Source organism: Esox lucius, chromosome 5 (genome assembly GCF_011004845.1).
Source record: "Esox lucius isolate fEsoLuc1 chromosome 5, fEsoLuc1.pri, whole genome shotgun sequence".
In the NCBI taxonomy this organism is placed as follows: Eukaryota; Metazoa; Chordata; class Actinopteri; order Esociformes; family Esocidae; genus Esox; species Esox lucius.
In genome coordinates, this window is record NC_047573.1 from 8,462,231 (window position 1) to 8,484,737 (window position 22,507).

Sequence of the window (22,507 nt, forward strand, 5' to 3'; positions counted from 1 at the left end):
CTAACAACGCTATCTGACATGCAGTAACTGAAATGGTATTCACTCTTAATTTCCTTTTTAATGTTTTAAAAAAAAAATCAGGGAAGGCTCGTCAAGTTGATCAATTAGAGAGGTTTAATAGTTTAGTTAAAATGCTTTATATGAAACGTCATTTACATGGAGCTGTAAATCTGAAATGTTTACACAACTTTTATTGTAGAAATATCTAATGTAGATAAGGCACAAGGCTAGCTTTTTCTGAGAGTAAAGAGAAGGATTGTTTCCATCCAGAAAAAACGACTGAGAATGTCGAGTGTCATTGCTGTTACCTTGTGTTGCAACAATTGCTCTCTCCCTATCTTTTTGTGTCTCTCCTTACTGTTCAAGCTCTAAAACCAGGTGTACTCAGGTTCGCATATAACTATATATATATAGCTTGTCAATAGATAAGAGTGAAACTTGTAAATAAGCTTTTAAAGAATAAAACATTTTAACAAACATGTCTTTTCATTAGTCTCCACAAGAGTTACTTCTCAGATAATTGTTTTATTATTTTCTGAACATTGATTATGCTCACAATAAGATACAAAAAACATTTGGGAAATTACTCACTACAAACCAGGTGGTAAATAAACAAATTTAGATCATGTAAAAAATAATAGTCCATGTATTTAATAATACCTGAAACATTGGCCAACAGACATCAAATAACATTTTGATTAAAATGTTTGTAATAACACTTCTTGTTCATGTCATCAATTTGATACAGTAAAATACTTTGAAATACAGCATAGTGATTGATTTAACTTGTTTGCTTACAAGTCCTCATCTTCTCCACTGTAACAATCTTGATCAAACCATTGTACAGATTGCCCCCTACTGGTATTAATGCATAAAACACAACGAACATTGCATACTCCGAAGGGGGGTCAGCACCAGGGCCCGAAAACTCCGGTCACCCTATTTGTCTTTGAACACAATCCCACAATGGCATCACTGAGCACAGAAAACAACCATGCCTCTGTGGTTGGACTAAAACACTGACCTTTCCTTTAAGGTCCCATTAAAAGGTGCTTAGCTATAGTTGGTGATATAACAGAGTTTCCTGAGAGGTAAATGAAATAATGCAGTGTCCAGTGTGTAAATGGTCAAACCTAATGGACCTGGACTCATAGCAGACTTCCCAGGTACTCTCAAGGCATTTGCGTAATCAACAGTGATCACATAATGAAAGTAGAGGACAAGTAACGAGAATGTTCCAGAAGGCACTCCACCCTGTACTGTCCGCCATATCGTAGTACAAATAAACCAATAACATACTATTAGTCTTCGGGGGTTTGGTTACAAAAGCTTTGGCTGCTTTAACTACAGTAAATGCAACAGAAAGCAGGACAATCCGCAGGGTCCGTAGCCATCATGCCCTCTGGAGGGCTATGTTTGGTTAGGCCTCCACTCTTCCCATCCCACCATGTTTGTGATTCGCCAGTGGAGCTGTAGCCAGCCTCTGATTGGCCTATATGGCTATGCCATCTGGTTGGAAGTGGTGGCTGGGGCCTCCGGCCTCGTCAGCCTTATTGTCCGTGCCGGAGAATCCCGGGAAGCCTCTTCCTCCTCTGGCCAGCACAAGTAGGGTGTCTCCGGAGACGCCCCTGAACTCAAAGGCAAACGTCCCAAAAAAGAGCATGATGATGATGCAGAAGAGCCACTCCAAGATGGCAGAGGCATGCTGCAGCACAGAGCTCTCCTGGACAAAGAAGACACCACCTGGAGGGGCGAGGGTTGAGGAGAATCCATCTATCCAGCAGTCTATCTAGTTATGTCAATATACACTGCTCAAAAAAAATGAAGTGAACACGTAATCATCACAGTATTAGACCAAGTCAATTAAACTTCAGGGATATCAATCTGTCCAGTTAGGAACCATAAGCGATTGTGAATCAATGTCAAATTTTTTGTTGCAAATGAAAGTGATAACAGGTGCACTAGAGAGTGAACAGCAAGACAACCCCCAAAAAGGGAATGGTTTTGCATGTGGTGGCCACAGACAATTGCTCTCTCCTTATCGTTCTTGACTGATTCTTATCTAGTTTTGCATTTTGCTAATGGTAATGGTAGCATGAGGTAGCATGAGGCGGTACCTGCAGCCCATTCTGATTGCACAAGCAGTCCAGCTCCTCCAGGATGGCACATCCATACGTGCCATCACAAGAAGGTTTGGTGTGTCTCCCAGTACAGTCTCCAGAGCATGGAGGAGATACCAGGAGACAGGCTGTTACACGAGGAGAGCTGGAAAGGGCCGTAGAAGGGCATCAACCCAGCAGCAGGACCTGTATCTGCTCCTTTGGGCGAGGAGGAACAGGAGGAGCACTGCCAGAGCCCAACAAAATGACCTCCACGGGCAATAGGTGTGCATGGTTTTGACCGAACAGTCAGAAACAGACTCCATGAGGGTGGGATGAGGGCCTGACGTCCTCTAGTGGGACCTGTGCTCACAAACCAGTGCCATGGAGCTCAATTGGCATATCCTTGGAGGGTCGCAGATACCTCCACGTGCTAACCAACAGTACCCTGACAGCTGTTAGTGTATCACCAGTGGGCCCTGGGTTCCTCCTGGTACAGGACAATACCAGGCCTCATGTGGCCAGAGTGTGTAGGCGACAGTTCCTGGATGATGAAGGCATTGACGCCACTGACTGGCCCTCACGTACCCCAGACCTCAAACCAATTGAGATCCTCTGGGATGTTATGTATCGGTGCATCCGACGCCACCAAGTAGCGCCACAGACTGTCCAGGAGTTCACTGATGCCCTGATCCAGGTCTGGGAGGAGATCCCCAAGGACACCATCCGCCATCTCCTCAAGAGCATGCCCAGACATTGTCGGGAGTACATACAGGCACATGGGGGCCATACACACTACTGAGTCTAAGTTAGAACTGCCTGTAATTTCAATTGTTTACTCAGATTTCCGGTGTGAGTTTGAATCCAGCCCTTAATCAGTTGGGGATTTTGGTTTCCACTGACCGTTGTTACATCATTTTGTTCTCAATGCATTACACAATGTACTGTAAAGTTTTTCATCTTTAATATATTTTGTTCACCAAGACCCGATGTGTGACTTAAGTGTTCCCTTCATTTTTCTGAGCAGTGTACATACATGCCTGTGCATCATTCCATCCATCCATTCCATATCATTCCATCCATCTGCCTGTTTGTCTAGCCAGAGAGAGAGCAGAGAGAAAGCATGTGAATGGATGGACGCAAACATGTCTACCTAACACACGGTGGAAGTAAAACACTGTTCATGTGTCTCCGCCCACTCGTTGTAAAGGATACTAAGGACCAGGGTGATGAAGGCTAGCGTGCTCATCCCCAGTCTCAGGTGGGCCATGCTGTGCTCCCCCTGGGTCTTCGCCAGCCGGTAGGTCAGGCCTGACTGAAGACACACAAACAGCATACTGGTGGGAAAAGCTACGGCCGCTCCCACATAGTGAAGCACCTTGGCATAATCCACCTGCAACAGACACATGAACGCATTTATGACACACAGGTGGATAGGCATGCACAAACAAACACACAAAAAACACATACACACAGGTCAGTGTAACTCAACAAACTAACAGAGTTGGTCTATTATCTGAGAGACTGACACTAAATGTTTTGTTTCAGGAGAAGAGAACGATGTGTCCCAGGAGGATGGGTAAATCCAAAACAGAGGAGTTTCAGCATGTTAAAACAAGAAAAGAAAACAGATATCATTGTGTTCTTTCGGTGGGCAATCTACAGTATAGAAGGTTTGAGAGGCAAGTTGGAATTAGGGCGACTAACCATTCACAAGACGCCACAGTAACGTGAAACCTCTGGTTATGCCTCCCCACACTAACAACAATGCTAAAAACCTTCAAACTTTCCCAATGTTACTGAGCTACAAGTCACTGATCTAAATAGCTCACTGTTAAAGATTTGAACCACTCCCTTATAATGACCTTAAGGAGCCCTCGCTAATACCTAGGATACATACAGTGATATGGTAACTGTATGTTAGGCAGTTGTGGTGAAGATGTTCAAACAGGTGTCTCCATAACCACAGGGTGCAGAACATGTGGAGTCCATGACCTTTCTTTAGCTCTGGGCCAGACAGCTTTTACTAACCATCTGGGAACAATCTAAAGCCGGTGAACATGAAAGCATGTGGGATCCTTAGCATCAACTAGCCTCAGCCCCTACTTCACAACATTAAAGGAGGTGTTCACCCATTTTCACCAGGCCTTATTTCCACTTTTCCAGTTACTCACCTGTGCAGCGCACACGTCCCCCAGTGTTGCAGTGGCCATGGAAGGTATGACAAAGCAGCACAATTTAGAATGACCTTTCATTGTCCCCAGCACAAGATGCACCATTACAATGATCAGGTTGGCTAATTAGCTTCTTGATTAGCATCACCTATCAGGTGGATTGATGATCGTCACACTAAAAGCTTGGCATTGCTAGTGCCATGCTTGACCAGCTGAACAACACATCACCTGGTAGAAAATATTTTCTAAACTTATTGTGGTGAATGGTAAGTGATGAGTCAGCAAAATTTGACAAACATTTTTCTCTGGAACTAGATACAATAACCAAAAATAAATAACCCAAAACTCCAAAAACAGAGTAAAAATATATAACCTTCCTATTTAATTGCAGACAATGGCTATGGATAAGTCGTTTTGGGATCTTAAAGCGGAATGAATGTCAGCAAAAATCATATAATGATCACAGTATAATTAGGCAATAAGGCACAAGGAGTGTGGTATATGGGGTGTGGTATATGGGGTGTGGTATATGGGGTGTGGTATATGGGGTGTGGTATATGGAGTGTGGTATATGGGGTGTGGTATATGGGGTGTGGTATATGGGGTGTGGTATATGGGGTGTGGTATATGGGGTGTGGTATATGGAGTGTGGTATATGGCCAATAAACCCTAGCTAAGTGGTGTTCTTAAGCACAACGCAGTGTAGTGTGGCTGGATACAACATTTAGCTATGGTATAGTTATATTAGCAATATACCACAAACCCCAATGGTGCATTATTGCTATTAGAAACTAGATACCAACACAGAACAGTAAAAATACATGTTTTATCATACCCATGGTGTACAGGTATCTCAGGTATCAGCCAGTCAGAAATAAGCTTTTGAACCTCCTACATTATACAATCCAAAATCATAGCATCATAAAACATTTCAGCAAGATGCAAACATTTAAATTATGAATGGAAGGATCATGATGTTTTACATGTGAAACCTCAGCAGAATTCTTCATTGTAGTACTCTAACAGTTTTGTCTCAACTAGTCCACTGGATACATGCACTGGGGAGACCTACTTGAGTTATACATTTTTTTGTTTGGAATGTTGGAGAGCGGTGAGGACACTTTATTCTTCTAGGTTTTCCTATAGTTCAGCTCAATGATGGGGGGGGGGGGGGGGGGGGTTTTGAGGGAGAGGCATATGCATCATATCTCCTACACTGCATCTATTCTCTCCTCTTACTAAAAATGAACGCAACGGAATCACTGCAGTGGACCTGAGATCTTGAAAAGGTTTCCTCCGCAGCCAGTATGTTAAGACAATACATCATTTCAGGTGCCTTGTTCTGTAGGCGTGCTTTCTACACCGGATTTCAGTTGCTCTATTCAAGGAACTCCTGCTGTACTTATTGAAGGAACTCACTGTGTTTGTTTTCCTGTGTAAACACAACCTATGACCTATTACATGTATTCTCATTACAAAAAATCTCTATGCTGCCTTGTGTCCTAGGGCTCATCTCAGCGCTACTATATTCCTAGACACACTTGCACACCCAACCACACACACTACCACACACAAACACAAATGTGTTATGGTCTGATGAAACCAAGGTTGAACTTTTTGGCCATAATTCCAAAAGGAATGTTTGGCGCAAAAACAACACTGCCCATCATCCAATGAACACCATACCCACAGTGACGCATGGTGGTGGCCGCATCATGCTTTGGGGCTGTTTTCCTTCAGCTGGAACCGGGGCCTTATTCAGGATGGAGGGAATTATTTTGAGGAGCCTCTTAAAGAAGAAGTTACAGGTCTGTGAGAGCCAGAAATCTTGCTTGTTTGTAGGTGACCAAATACTTATTTTACTGAGGAATTTACCAATAAATTCATAAAATATCCTACAATGTGATTTTCTGGAGAATTTTTTTTCTCATTTTGTCTCTCATAGTTGAAATTACAGGTCTCTCTCATCTTTCTCTCATCTTTCTAAGTGGGAGAACTGGTGGCTGACTAAATACTTTTCTGCCCCACTGTATATACGTCACGAACACTGCTGACCAGCCACCTCAGACACCAGTAGGATTTAAAACATGATATGATGGTGATCGAAGGAATACAACTTATCTACATCTGCATTCGGAATAACTGTCATACTTCACAGTGAGGGAAAAGGGTATTTGATCCCCTGCTGATTTTGTTTGTTTGCGCACTGACAAAGAAATGATCAATCTATAATTTTAATGGTAGGTTTATTTCAACAGTGCCAAGCCAAATTCACCCCAAGCCATTTCACGCTTAAAAACAACAACTACATAGGTTAACCTGATATTTGGCTTTTCATTTTTTTTTACCAATCTCTCCAGTCCCAAATAAATCCAGTGGAAATGATATCAACAAATACTGGAGGAACAAGTAAACAGCAAATCCCGTAGACTTTCACATATCCCTCCTCATACAGATACCACATCAGTTCAATTAACACGTTGGGGATACTTGATGCCCGTACAGAATCTCATGCCACTGCAGATACTACAGCAGTATCTGTGGGGATCTAGTTACTCATGGGTGTCATTGATATAACAACAGAGGAACACCACATTTGCAGGTTTTTTTTAAATGCAGAAATAGGCTGAGTTTTATCAGTTTTCATGCCCAAAGTACAAAAGTAGACAACTCCGTCTGTATTGGCTACTGGCTAGCCAAGTGGGAGGAGACAGACGACTCTGAACACTGCAATCCTTCAACTGCAATGTTTTGTTTCCCTAAGCTGTGTGGGATTGGCCTCATGTTCCCAGAGAAGGGCCTCTTCCGAAGGGAAAAGCAGGTAGAATGAGGACAACTCCCCCCACCACAGGAGCCCAAGTCACGAGATTGACCTCAGCAAGCCTGCGGAGTGCAGGAATGCAACAGCTTGCCAAGACCTCCTGTTTACAAGACCTTTCCAGTGACCGGCATGCCTCCAACTAACCATCTCCAAAAAACGGGACACGGTTCGTTTGGAAGGACAACAAAGGGCTGCGGGGGAGATGAAGATCAGAGGCACTGAAGGACCACGCCAGGACAGCGTGTGCTGACCGAGACCACACCTCCCAGTCAGGCTGTGTGGATCACCCAGTTACCACAGCTGGATCTCCAGGTTGTTGAGATGACACTACAGAATTGACAATAACTACATGAGAGGGAACAATTAAGTGGCACGGTTTGCACAAGGAAGATGTTGGTCTTGGTACCGAGCAACAGGCAGCTTGGGGTTAGTAGAATCAACGTGTGATGGTAATGCACCTCAGACATGAATAAAGGCTTAGAACAATGAAGACACCTGCAACGGGTCAAAGATAGAGTGGTGTTTTATTATTATTATGAGTTTGAATCCCACTTTATAACCATAATTAACATATGTACAGTAAAAAAAAAATAAGTTGTAGCCTGGGATGACTATTCAGAAATGCTCAGGGGTCAATTTTCCCCTCTAGTGAATCCCCAACAAATGGAGCAGATATCCACACTGACTCTAAAAACAGCACCTCTTGTTGTACCCACAGATCGGGTGGGTTTTATTATAAATATACCACTACGAAACATTAATTCAGCATACATATTTTTTGCATATACTTTCAGTTTAAGCAGTCCCTCAGCAAGCCAAAGCACCAGTTGATATTTTTATCAGTGTTTCCCCTTTGTCATAATCATAAATGACCAAATGTCAGTAGGGCACACATCAAAAACTGTACAATAGTCCACTTTTTTTTTTTAAACAAGGTTACAAGCTGCTGGGGAATCATTACTAAAGAAAATTGACCCTTTGAACACCTCGGAATAATCACTTTAGAGTGTAATCCATGTCCTGGCAGGCCTGCCAGTGAGATCAAACACGCTCTCTCACTCACTTGGATCACAGACACTTGTTTCTCATTATTGCCCTCACCTGTGTTCCTGATCACTGTCCCTATTTAGGTTCTTCCTTTCCCAGCGTACCATGTGGGTCTTTGTTTGTTGTCGGTGGTTCTGGCTAGTGGTTCTTCTGTTACAGTTCAAGTTCTTTTATAAAGTGTCCTCCGTTCTGCCCGCGCTTGTGTCCTGCCTCATCAACTGTTATTATATAGCTGAAACAGGCTAACTAGGTTTGTTTTGTTATATTTCAGTTCTCGTTACATTTCCGTCTAAACTGCAATTGAGTGTCAATATAGTTCAAAAACTTTTCCACTATACATTAGAAATGGGTCCGGTGTTTTAGAAAGAGGCTAAGGCTAACTTGGGTTGCCATCTCAACAACCTACAAAACACATTGTAGTGACTTTGCATTTGCAACTTGTGATCCAGCACTGGGGTTAGCTAATTGTCAAAGTAGCATGTTAGCTACAGAGCACTCGGGAAATGACTTTTCTCCTTGTTTCTGGGAGGAAAAAAACAAATGCATGCATGTAACACTTCCTGCTTGAGCGAGCAGTGTGATAAGAATCAGAACGGCTTGGAAAGACATGCTTGGAGGAAACATCTCGATCTACTACTTTTATGTATCTGCTCTGGATCTGTTGCGTCACATTAAGGCCATCAAAACAAATTGGACATTACAAAACTGGGTGTGGAGAAAGACAGTGTGAAAAATGAAAGACATTAAATAAGATTTTTTTCATAGGTGTTTAAAAAGCAGCAGCCACAGAACTGAAGAAATTAGACTGTTTGTTATAATACATTAGTCTATTCCTAGATATTTAGTAGAAATCTCTGCGTTTTATTTCAAAAAGTTAGCTAGCTCTCTCAGAAGACTTGTCAATCGATGCATTGCACTCTATTTGTTTATAAAGTTCACATGAAAAAACACTTTATTATTGTGTTTTCCTTTACACGCACATAACTGTGTATATTGTGTGGATTGTACTGGCGTGTTTATTCAGGGCTCCTCTGTAAAACAGGGTCTCTGCCTGACTCCCCATCACAATAGAAGGTTAAAAAAATCTAATAGAAAATCACAGCCAAAAGCCGTGCTATGGCGCCACGCAGCAGCAAAAGCCCCCCTCAGACTTACCAGACCACATTTGAAAGACCTCCAGCTTACTGGGAACATCAAACACCCAGCATGACTTCAATAAAGTAATTGTGATTTACAATACCCGGACGTAGTGAAAACCCCACAGGTTAGGATAATGGCATATTTTTGTAGAGAGGGGGAAAAAAATTAAAGAGATTTTCAATCAACTACTGTAATACAGCAGACTGTCATCCAATCACACATTGGACCGTGGAGATGAATCTCGACTTAAATATCACAACAGTGGCGCACACAGCTCCTACAGTGCTCAAACCCGGGCAGCCAATCACAATCCACCTGCCGTCTTACACTTCACCTTAGGAGGAATTCAGCGAGAGAGAGACGCTTCACTGAGGGGGGCGGCGTCGGTCCTCACGTACCTGGAAGTTGCCCACCATGATGAGTCCTGCGGCGCAGATCCAGCCGGTCGAGAGGCCGGCCGTGTTCAGAACGCAGTTCTGGTGCTTCTCTATGACATGGCCATAATGCAGGAGCCCGATAAGCATCACTGGGGAGGGAGGGGAGACAAGGACAAAACCAAGTTTTACGCGTTTTCACCTATCTCCCCGCTCGATGTAAAGAGGAGCCTTTCAGATCTGCAAGCATCTACATTCACTACGTAGGCTTCCTCTCCATTACATACAGTATTCCACTGCTTTCGGTTGTGAGCTGCAGGATGGAAAAGATGACAGCGTTCACATCATGATGGCCAGGGATTGTGTTTGAGCCGGCCAAGTTGTAAAGAACTGGAAACCTTGTGTGTGTGTGCAGATTTCGAATGGCTCTTCGCCAAACTGACCAATGAGAACTTCTCTGCAGCCTTAGAGCATTTCGTGTAGCAGCAAACTGTTCTCCCACGATTTCATCTGATGCACGTGGGTTGTGTGTGTGTGTGTGTGTGTGTGTGCGCGCCATGAGTATACATTTAAAACATAGTTTGTACTTTAATATAACAGTAGACCTATGACTCCCTGTTAACTGTGATTCTAGTTCGGACAAAGTGGACCATCTATTGTAGTGGGTGGATCTTATTGAAATTCCACACCCTGGTTAAGTGCTTGTGTTTCAACTGCAATAAGTAAAACATAGAACTAAAGTTGGCTTTCAAAACACACATACTCAAACAGCGTACACAGTTTAACCTTTTCAATATCCCTTCATTTTCCAAATAAAAAACAAAAGGTGTGCCTTAGAGACTTGGTCAAGTTAAATCTCATGTAAATCATTATACAGAGTGCAATGATCTCCAGCCTCCTAAGACTCAAAGGAATAACCCCAAGGTTTAACTGAATAAATTATCTTTGCATCAGATCTAATCAAAACCCTGAAACCCCTGATCAACCTTTTATGGCTTCTTCTAGTGAGTCATGCTATTGTGTTTGAGTACGTGATCACTACCACCCAGTGCTGCATTCAATCTGCTAGCTGTTCCCTTAAGAGCCCCTTGACATAAGAGGGTCTTGTTAAAACAAACGGAACCATGGGGGTTATCAAATGCTTTGTGGGATAACACTCTTATGTAATAATCACTTCAAAACCAGCCGATTCTAACTTTGTTCTGACTTTAAACTGAGTAAGAGAGAAGAACGTTGTGTCGCTCTACACAAGAACACATTCTGCAATTGAACATACTGTACATTGAGTATGCTGCTGGTAGGTGATATCTTCTGGGAGTCTACTGTACATACGCTGGGACACTACTGTACATACATTGAGAGACTACTGTGCATACACTGAGAGACTACTGTACATACATTGAGAAACTACTGTACATACACTGGGAGACTACTGTGCATACACTGGGAGACTACTGTGCATAGACTAGGTTCACAAGCTCAAAATGACAGTGTCCATTATAGTACATTGTAAACTGCATATGCTTTACTTCCGTTACAGCTAGGAGATAGTTAGCATCAAACCCAAGTAACTACCCAAGTAGTTACTGACTATAGCAGACAAAAAAAATGGAATACTATGGATTCTGTAACAATTGGCTTTCAGACCTACAGTTACAGATAAAGACTACAATATAAGGTTAAAGATGCTGTCCACAATTTCTGCCCACTGGTTGCAAAGGTAACACTGTTGAGCCAAAAAGAGCAAATTCTGTACTAATTAATGTGCCAATTTGTGTCTCATGTCATCAAAACCATGTCATCAAAACCAACATTCATAGCTAACTAAGGTATAATAATGATTCTACTTACAGATTATGCAAATATAAAAACATATTACTCATCCAGCTCAAAATGTAATGTTTTTATACTTTGATACCATTATCAAAGTAAAATAAATAAACACAATTGTAATTAATTTAAGCTAACTACTCCAGAGAGATATAGCCAAAATACTTGATTTATGTTTTACAAGAAATCCCCACCACTGATCACATTTTCAGTGTCAATCCTATGGAATCCATAAAAGTGTTGATGCCATTAATACATTTATTTTCTTAACACTTCTGTTTGTCCTCTCACCGCCTCAAAATGGAATAATTGAATCCAGTCTCAAAGTAAGGGTTACTCCACCCAAGAACAGAAAGATGATGCCTGGACTATCCCTTTAAGGCTTCTGAAGCTGTGTTCACACTTGGCTTTGAAGAGTGAACAAAGTCACATAATCCTAATCCAAAATAATAACTCACTGCCGGACCAATCTTTTTAACGGAGCGGCCAGTATATTAATACAACAAGCTCATAATGGACTCTTCCTACTCAAAACAAACTGTTTAACTGGTACAAACCCATGAAGGATCCAGTACTGCAGACGAGGCTGAAGAAGCAACTCTCAGGGGGAAGGGTGCCACACTTACTGCAATAGAAACAAATGGACGTGTTAGTGTCTGAACCAAGTTAGTGTTAGTGTCTGAACCAAGTTAGTGTTAGTGTCTGAACCAAGTTAGTGTTAGTGTCTGAACCAAGTTAGTGTTAGTGTCTGAACCAAGTTAGTGTTAGTGTCTGAACAAAGTTAGTGTTAGTGTCTGAACAAAGTTAGTGTTAGTGTCTGAACAAAGTTAGTGTTAGTGTCTGAAATGAGATCAAAAATGTCATTTTAACATTTCAAACATAAAATTGCAAAGAGTTGGGGGATCTATGGTACATAATATCATTAAAGGATTCAGAGAATCTGGAGAAATCTCTGTACGCAAGGACAAGGCTGAAAACCAATATTGGATGCCAAACCATGTTTTTTCAAGGAAGGCCTTGCTTTTTTCAGCAAGACAATGCCAAACCACATTCTGCACATATAACAACAGTATGGCTCCATCGTAAAAGTGTCTAGGTGCTGAACTGGTCTGCCTGCAGTCTTGACCTGTCACCAATATAGTGTATTATGAAGTGAAAAATATGACAAAGGAGACCCCAAACTGTTGAGCAGCTGCAATCTTACATCAAGGAAGAATGGGACATTTTTACTTTCAAAACTACAGCAATTGGTTTCCTCAGTTCCCAAATGCTTACAGAGTATTGTTAAAAGAAGAGGTGTTGCAACACAATGGTAAAGATGCCCCTGTCCCAACATTTTTAAAACATGTTGCTGGCATCACATTTTCCAAAAACAATAACATTTCTAATTTTCAATATCTGATATATGTTGTCTTTGAACTATTTTCAATTCAATATAGGGATAAATGATTTTCATTGCATTCTGTTTTATTTGCATTCTACGCAGCATCCCAACTTTTTTGGAAACAGGGTTGTATTTTCTAGGGAATTACAGTAGCCAGGTGGACATGGTGAAAAACGACACCAGAGAAGACAAGCTGGACCACACAGCCAGAACGACTGGCTGCACTGGATATACTCTCAACCCTGTGAATGAATAGGATTTATTAGGATGTCCCCAGAACGTCCAGAAGTTGTACATTGTCGTGTGTAAACTTTACAGTAGTTTGCCGGGAACTCTTCTTTCCTTTAAATGTTGTTATGTGTAAACGTCCCAGTAGGTGCCCATCACATGAAATTCACCAATCTTGTGTATTCGTACCAGTGCAGGTAAGGAAAAGGAGATAGTCGGTTCAGTTATTACAGATTATTGATGAAAGCATCCACACAGAGCGTCGAGAACAATAACAAGCCAAACATTGGCGAAATACGATGTCACTTTCCCACCAAGGTAAAACCTGTCACACTACAAAACAGCGACCGGTGAAAGGTTGCATATTTTATGAAGAGTGACTAGTTGAGACCGAGCAAATCACTTCTTGTTGACGTACTTCAAGTTAGCATGAGGATGTTTCAAAGGTTTAAGGAGGATCCACTAAACCAAACAAAACGTTTCCCTTCCTTCCAGAGGGCAAAAGTCTCATCCTCTTTAACAGGGGATTCCTGTGCCAAGTCAGCAAATGTGGGCATATCTCTCGGTCACACACACAAAAACAAAAGCTATATTTAACCCAATGCTTAGCCCTAATTTGTCATTTTAACGTTTACCTTAAACCTTTCAGCCCAAATTAGCCTTTTTCCTCATGATGATTGGCGAAATGGAGAAGGTCACACTCTCCTTCCTTGACTGTCCTTACTGGCATGCTCCCCATGAGTATAGTTAGACCTGTAAACCCACACTAACCAAGCCAAGGACAAGGTGCGCAGCCAGATTCCTGTTAGTGGGGGCTGGTGAAGACCAGACTACTGACAGGCCCTCAACAAGGGGAGCAGAGATGAAACTGTAGGACACGTCTTATTACAGTAACCACAGTTCATAAATGACATCCCAGTGGCCGTTTATCATAATCACTACAAACCACGTGCCAGCCGTCTCTAACTGTAAATGGCAACAACGATAAATACTTCACCTTAAGGAAAGACCTCCGCAGAACGTTCAACTTAAGGGGCTAACCGTATGTTCAGTGCAGCAGTTGTTCACCGCTACGCGGTTTATGGAAGCAGGCCACTGATAGCGTAGTCCGTGTGAATGGAACAGCAGGGGCACAGATTGGTGCAGTGCAGCACTGACCTGATGAGGGGGACATTGTCCAGAGTACAGCACATCACCGGACCCCTCTGTAGAGACAGCGTCACCTCGCACGACTGGTTGTAGAGCCTGGAGGGGGGAAAACAGGACATTAAACGATTGCTCATCAAACTTTGACTCGTCACCTGTTAGTCGATGAGCAGCGAGACGACCCACATGAGGTCACCTGTTAGTTACGCACTGACACATGCTGCCTTTACCCAGAGTACATCCCAGGGTGACAGCCCCACTGAAGAAACCCACCTTACGTAACGGCGTAAATGTGTAAGCATGAAACCGCACTATCCATCAAATCCACTAAGCAGCAAGGTTATAATTATTAACGAAAACGAACGAAAAAACGAAAACTAGGTGGGAAAAAACAGTCGTTAACTGAAATAAAAATAAAAACGAGGCATTGCAAAAAAAACTATAACTAACTAAAACTGTAATGTGTGGTTGACAAAACTTAAAATTAAATTAAATTATAGAGTAAATGTTCTTAGTTTTCGTCTTTGTCAATGTCTTTCCTTTTTTGAGTATTCGCTCAGCTGTGTTTCCTTTCCCTGCTCTCCCTCCGTCACTCACATACACACACACACACACTCACATACACACACACACACGGGGCACAAGTTTATTTTGTATTTTTATGTGTCTTGTTCTTTTCTCAGATTAAGCTCCCTGACATTCTGACAGAAATGTCTTGTGTGACTCAAAAATGAGTTGAATACATGCGGTTCATCATGTATGTCTTCTTTAGTCTGTTGGCTATTTAGTTTTATTTCTTGGCATACGTCACTTCCACATTTTGCATTTATTGCGGAGTGTAGACTGTTTACATATTTGTGCCCATATGTACATTTTATGTTCTGGTTTTATTGTTGAATAAATATTTTCTAAAATTGTATGATGTTTTTGTTTAGTTATTATTATTACACAATACTTTTTCTGACCTTTTTGAATCTTGCCCCTGACAAATAGCCCATGTTACAAAAAAAGACTAAAACTAACACTAAAACTAAGCATTTTCAAAAAATAAAAAATAAACTAGCAGACCCACTTTAAAAACTAATTAAAACTAAACTGAATTTGAAAACAAAAAGTCAAAACGAAATAAAAAATTAAAACTAATAAAAAATGCAAAACTATAATAACCTTGCTAAGCAGGCCTTCCATTATGCCCATATTGGGTTCAAATTTAACCAGGAGTGGTTGTAGAGTAAAGTTCCAGCCTAACGTTTGACCAGTCTCGTGTGGCTAGGGCTCAGACAGTGACAATATTAAGAGAATGCCGAAGCAAGCAGCCCGGCTCAAGAGAATAATGGCAGACAGCACAGTGATGATGTGGAAACACTTAGGACATGCCAAAGCTGCGTTGGGCAGGTCTGCTGCTGAAACAGTTGGATTTAATGGATCTCCAAGGGAATTTTACTCCCCATTTACCTCAAACGCACCACAGCCGTCATTCTCCCGCTGAAGAATATGAATGCTGTTACCTCAACCCCAAAAGTCCCATCCCAGATTTCCTATCGTTTTCAAAGTACCCTGTCCCCCCATACTGTTTCTTATCTTTGCATCTTTGCATATCTTCTCTTCGTCTGCATTCTCTTGTTCGTTTCTCACTTCACTCTGTTTTCCACATTGCTGTCCATCTCCCTCTGCTTTCCACATTTCTGTCCATCTCCCTCAGCTTTTCCATAGCTGTCATTCCTCGTGTTGTCATAAGGATGCAGTGGGGATAAGGAGGTTTAGAGAGGGGCCTTTGTTGATCTAGGCCGAGGAAGCACGGAATATTCTCTTGTGAAACAAGTCGGCCATGAATTAACTAATTTCTCCTGAATAATGTTGAATCGACAGACTTGCAGAGGAGGTTTGGCTTCTCTCGCCCATCTACAGTTCAAATACTCCCTCTTGCTTACAGTGTGGAGGCAAAAGAGCAGTCATGAGCCTTTTAATGGTTTGACATTTCAAGTACGGATGTCAGCAGGAATTTAAGATTTAAAAAAATCTATAAAATTGCTTAGGATTTTCTTAACTGTATTGACGATTTAGATTGAGCAAGACAGATAACTCAATTGCTCAAAGGTCGTTGCTGTAAATAAGTAGTTGTTCTTGGCATACTTACATAAAAAAAAATAGAGAAAAATAAAATGTTTGTCAATGTCTGGCAATTCTATGAAAAACAATGTAAGAATAAATAAGAATAAATAATTCCAGAATAAGATCACGGTTTGTTTAGAACCCGAGGGCTTACATGATGCAATACTGATTGACCTATTTCAGCACGTACCGCCATTTTTATCCACTTAAATACACACATTATGTCATTACTGTCATACTCATGTCAAACCTACAAGGACAAAAACAGCAATAGGTTTCTAACAGTTATCAACTAAAAACAAATCAATTTTCAATAACAAATCAAGAGATTCAATGCAACCATGAAGGTCCCAGGCAACAGCTGACCTTTTCAGGTTAAACACGGAGTCAGCAGTTACCCAAATCCCAGCCCCTGTAGGACGCCATTAAATCAAATTTCATAGGCCTGAAATGGATCACAGAGTTGATTATAGAGTACTGTACCAGTTTTCCACAGGGCAGACATGCTGGTTGTAGAGAGCCAAAGCATATCTGAAAAGATAAGAGACATGTTTTGATCACTGTTACATAATCAATTAAATGAGAAGATAAAAGTGAAGTGCTGAGCAAGGACTGAGTTCCTTGGCAGTTTTTATTTTATTTTTTTATAGCTTTTTCCCTGTTCTTCCAGTTATATTGTTTCCAATTTGTGTTTAAAGCCACAACTCTCCGCGGATTCGGGACATTCGATGACGAGATATGTGACAACCTATGCACATTCGCACTTAAGAAAACATGCAGAAGCATGGCTTTAAGTTAAGGGCTGTACTGTCTTTTTGTTGGCCAAGCCAATGCGAGGCGTCCCAGGCTTCCTATAACCTCGGGCCTCAGCCAACTACATCCACCTACTCTGTGCAGAATGGAAATGATTCTCAAATCAGATAGCTAGTAATGTCAGCACACAGTCCAAGCATAGTATCTGTCAAACGAGCATTATTAGCATCATGTCAGGAAAGGCTGCAGAAGACAAGTCGCCAGGGAATAGCAGTCAAAGTCGCTGTCACCAAGCACCACTTCAGCTCCCTGAAAGGGTAGGAACGTGAAGAAACAGATAGTGTCACAGTGCACTGTCAATGGGTTACATTCCTCTGCTTTGGACACTCCGTGGTTTAGGTGAGGATCTGAGTAAGAATAAGGTTTCGAATTAGCCATCGCATGTAAATCATTTTAAATGTTCTTCTACTCAGGGAAATGACAGAGGCCCAGAACCCAAAATATAAGCCCTCCAACCAGTGACGCTGGTCGTCCTCTGTCATTTTCTCCTGTGCCCAGTGGAGAAGGGTACCTCATGGACTATAGTCTATGTTAATGGTCCTGTGTTTTCCTAAGACGCCATGTAAACATGACAACTAATAGTGGGCCTAAATGCATATCAATACATACTAAACGAAACTGTAACATTTTCATAGGATAAAAAAAATTGTAATTGGAATAAAAAACAAAGAACTCGAACAGAAATATTTTTGAAAATTATTTTGTACCCTTCTCCAGACTGATCTTTCAACAATGAACTGCAGGAATTTCTGGCAAGTACTGGCTGTGTGCTACATCAATCTCCCGTATTCTTCAAAAGAATGGGCTGTAGGGTAGGGTGGCATGACGGAAGCCTTTTCTTACAAAGAAAAACATCCAAGCCCGGCTGAAGTTTGTAAAAACAAACATCAAGTCCCCCAAAAACACGTGGGAAAATGTGTTATGGTCTAATGAAACTAAGGTTGAACCTTTTGGCCATAATTCCAAAAGTTATGTTTGGCGCAAAAACAACACTGCATATGTCCCAAGAAACACCATACCCACAGTGAAGCAAGGTGCTGGCAGCATCATGCTTTGGGGCTGTTTTTCTTCAGCTGGAACCGGGGCCTGGAGGGAATTATGAACAGTTCCAAATACCAGGCAATTTTGGCACAAAACCTTCAGGCATCCATTAGAAAGCTGAAGATGAAGTGGAAGTTAACCTTTCAGCACGACAACGACCCAAAGCACACATCCAAATCCACAAAAGCATTGCTTCACCAAAAGAAGATTAACGGTTTGGAATGGCCCAGCCAGAGCCCAGACCTGAATCCAATTGAACACCTGTGGGGTGATCTGAAGAGGGCTGTGCACAGGAGATGTCCTCGCAATTTGACAGATTTGGGGCGCTTTTGCAAAGAAGAGTGGGCAAATATTGCCACGCCCAGATGTGGCATGCTAATAGACTCCTACCCAAAAAGACTGAGTGCTGTAATAAAATCAAAAGTTTAAGGGTGTGCACACTTATGCAACCAGGTTATTGTGATTTTTTTAGTCTTATTTTTCTTTCAAAGATGTCAGTTTGTTTTTCAGTTGAATTGTTCACGTTACAGGTCACATTAAAGGTGGAAAAGGTTCTGACATAATTTATCTTTGTCTCATTCTTTTACATCACAAGAACCTGGCATTTTAACAGAGGTGTGTAGACTTTTTATATCCACTGTAGGTGCACCAAGGGTCCCTCCACTGAGTACAAAGTGTCCAAAGGTATAGTAGCTACTGTTTCTTGTCACACTGGACAAAAAGAAAAAGAAATAAGAACAAGGGGGGGCGAGCCTAGTGCGGTCATCAACAGTAGCCAACCTGTGAGTATTAAAGGAAAAGGGACGTGCCTCATCTGTCATGGAAACTAATTTGAGCCTGCATACCTGAGACTTCTCTGCATCCTTGGGAAAACAAGGAAGTCTTTATGTAGCAACCCAGTTCTGTGTTGATGTAGTTTCCCCCTAACTGCTGATACTGGGTAAGACATCCCTTCCCCTCGACTGGTTAATGGCAGTGTTTGGCGGGGAGTGTGACAACTTATCAATGCCTAAAACAATCACATCAAGCCTTTCAGCCTCGCTCACTAACAGAATCCAAGATCTGGTATTACTACCATAGAACAGTATAATAGAAATTGACTGCTCAAGAAATACATTTTAGATCTGAACTACATTGATTATTTTCTCTCCCGGTATCAGGCTGGGATAGTTTGGGTGCGCATTACTAAAACTAATATTAGTTTTAGGAAAATAGACTTTTTTATGTAAACGGTACTAACCTGTACTAAAAAGCCAAATTAACAAATTGTTTATTTGTTATGTTGTGTGGACTTCCAGATGACCAGTGTTAAAGTATGTGTGTCCCTACCAGGCGAGCATGCTATGGACAAGGTTTGAACGGAATCCATTATTTGGTTCAGTTTCCCTGGGACTTTTCATAAATACTAGAATTCTGAACTATCCCTTTAAGCTAAGGTGTTGGTCAAAATTCTATCCAGACAGTGCCACAGCAGGAACGGTTAGCTGACAAAATTCTACTAGGCAGGGAACTTGCCTTGTCTTTGCTGATCTAAAAAGACCTCAGAGAAGGTCTGAATACCCTGAATCCCACAATCATGTCTCTGTCACTAATAATGTGCAGTCGGTCGAAAACAAACTAAAAGACATTTCAAAGGCACTCTGAAAAATATTTCCGTAAGGTAGAATACATTCTCATGTTGAATTATATGCTAATTAAACGTAACATTCATTCACAACATAGAACTCCACTTAACGATGCCCATGTTTAAATCCAAACTCAACAAATGTATAGTTTGTACTGTTCTATTGGAGTATTTTTTGTGTAAAATAAAGGTTAAATGAGATTTATGTCTTTACTGTTGTGATCCCCGGGCACTGCATTCCACTGTAGCAGTCAAATCTAATCTTGCATCGTCTCTTACACTTTTTTCTTACACTTGTAATTCACAAGAGACCTGACAAATCCACAGTGAAGATTTTCCAATAATCATCTCTAATGTGATGGCCAGGAACCTGACACCATTTGAACACCTACTTTCAACCCACAGACCAATTGTTAACAGAGTACATCAACACAACTGATCTTCTAGCTTACTTCACCTATCAAGGTTGCTGCTTTTATCACCAGTAATTCCAATGTAAAGGGTCATTAACACTGTGGCAGAATCGCAATTACTACTGCAGAGGGTTATAATACTGGCGTACTATTGCCTTAAATTGAAAAGGTTATCAGGATAGTTGACCCAGAAACTACATTTAAGTAGTTTGTTCATTAGTCCATTGACAATGATTGCAGACTTTTGGATGATATTAATGAACAAAATAAGCTACAAAATGCAAATTTGGGGGTTAACATCCAGTTGAGTCACATTAAACCAGATTCTGTCAATTAAGTTCATACTTTTTCAACAGCCTCACGTGTATTCACAGTGAACTTGATCAAAAATCTATAAGCATTCAGAGTTCTTAGGAATTAATATCCTAAGTGACAAATTGATATCAACTGCAACCATGCATAAAGTAAAAATACCTTTGGACAGCATTACCCTTAGGCACAACAGGGGAATCTGACTGGGGTCCTGAAGAATATGAGGTACAGTATTTGTTTTCTTGATAATCAGAAATTTAACAGAACCTTTGAACCTGTGCACTTACACAACCCATATTCCAGTGATGGTGAAGACAGGCAGGCTGATAGGTAAGATCACCCACATAGACATGTTGACGACTTTGGTCTCCGTGGTCCGCTAAGGAGCTGTGTGTGGGGGGCAAAATAAATCAATAAATAAATCCACGTCGCTCTTCTCTGTATTACTTCAATGTATTACGTCCTTCAGGCAGTCCATATTAGATATGCCTTTCATAGCCAACTTCAGGACTGATGATGAATGAATGATATCGTAATATGTGTAGGCTTTTAAAGTTTTCGCACTGTAATGTAGTAACATGAATGTGTAAAAAAGGTAACCTAGGATACGGACAGAATGAGTTTTACTATACCGTTGCACCTTTCTAGGGAATGATTCAAGATGTGCGTGTAGTTTTCCCAAATCCCCGAGAAAATCCTTGAAATAAAAAGTCCCAGATCATTTTCCAGAAATGTGTTGATTTTTTTCTGATCTTCTGCTACACGTGTTTAGTAGCAAATCCAATAAAATCGATGCATTTAAGCAAGGCAGCATCAGGTTTGTTTGCCAACTTCATTCTTCCCGGGTTGTTTGCCATTCGGAGCGTTTCTGTAGTCTCTACCGCAAAAAAAGAGCCTGAACACTATAAACTAAACCAGCTGTTGCACATAACTCCTCCCACCAAGAGGACCTTGGAGCTAGCCCCTCCCACCAAGAGAAGCGTTTTGTTGTACAATGTTAACAACACAAAACTGCTCACACATCTATGAGTGAGTTACCATTTTCCCCGTAATGATAGGTAAGACTAATCTGAGGATTTTCATGAAGGCCTTGGCGTACATCATCACTACGCTAGATGATAGATCTCTCTGCAATGCAATCTCCCCATGTCAATATGTTTAAATCGATCTAGTTATTAAAGCTGATCAAAAACAAGAGTGATTAAATGAACAAACAATCACTTGATTTCTATGTGTAAAAGACCATCATCCTTCTTCTCGGATGTCAGAGAAGGGTAGCCATCAGGGTGGGAGTCAATTTCGGACATTACGGTCTCCCTTTTCAGTATTCTGCCATAACAATTCACTCTATACATTTTCTCAAATTCCATTTATAAGACTATTTATATTCCAGATGAATAATTCTGCAAGAGTAAAATCTATGCATTAATGGACCTCTCAGCAATAATTATCTGATAGCTGTAGATACTGTGGACCGTGAAGGTGCTGCCCAGCCAATATTTTTTTAATGTACATAACATTTAATAACTTACGTTGTTTCAAAGCCGACAAAATAACATATTTTTGTAAACATATACAGTCTATGCAGATGATGGCTATGCGTTATTACACTGAAGAGCTGTCGGCTGGATTTGAAACCGTGCTGCAGGCGTACATGTCTAGAGGCAGCGGAATGCTTTTAATTTCAGGTAATACTCTTTTGTGGGATTCTTGGTGTACCTTATGTACCTTAAAAACACAGGAAAGCGGAAATTGGGACCCCCCCCCCCCCCCCCCCCCCCCCCAATCCAGGGGAAAACTATGATTTGTCCCCACAAATATATAACTGTAAGCATAACTATGTAATTTCAATAATATTAATATAACGCAATGAAAGCACCTGTGCTATATTATCGACACTTAATAGTTTTTAAAGTTTAAAAAGATTGCGACCCCCATCCTTTGCCGCA

At 41.2% G+C, this 22,507-nt stretch overlaps 1 protein-coding gene across 2 annotated transcripts; it reads right to left on the minus strand.

The window, feature by feature from the left end:
- Positions 1-91: 91 nt before the first annotated feature.
- On the minus strand, positions 92-21,426 carry LOC105006877 (transmembrane protein 150A). 2 transcript variants are annotated; one of them, XM_010865607.4, is made up of 8 exons: positions 21,199-21,426; positions 20,846-20,945; positions 16,839-16,886; positions 14,256-14,342; positions 12,043-12,110; positions 9,680-9,807; positions 3,315-3,492; positions 92-1,743 (listed from the first exon to the last, which is right to left on the minus strand). In XM_010865607.4, exons 2-8 carry the CDS (start codon positions 20,908-20,910, stop codon positions 1,493-1,495), a joined length of 825 nt encoding a protein of 274 aa, XP_010863909.1. In that variant the 5' UTR covers positions 20,911-20,945; positions 21,199-21,426; the 3' UTR covers positions 92-1,492. The 2 variants fall into 2 exon arrangements, with proteins under 2 accessions (XP_010863909.1, XP_010863901.1); XM_010865599.4 differs by having other exon boundaries at positions 21,191-21,426.
- Positions 21,427-22,507: the final 1,081 nt, after the last annotated feature.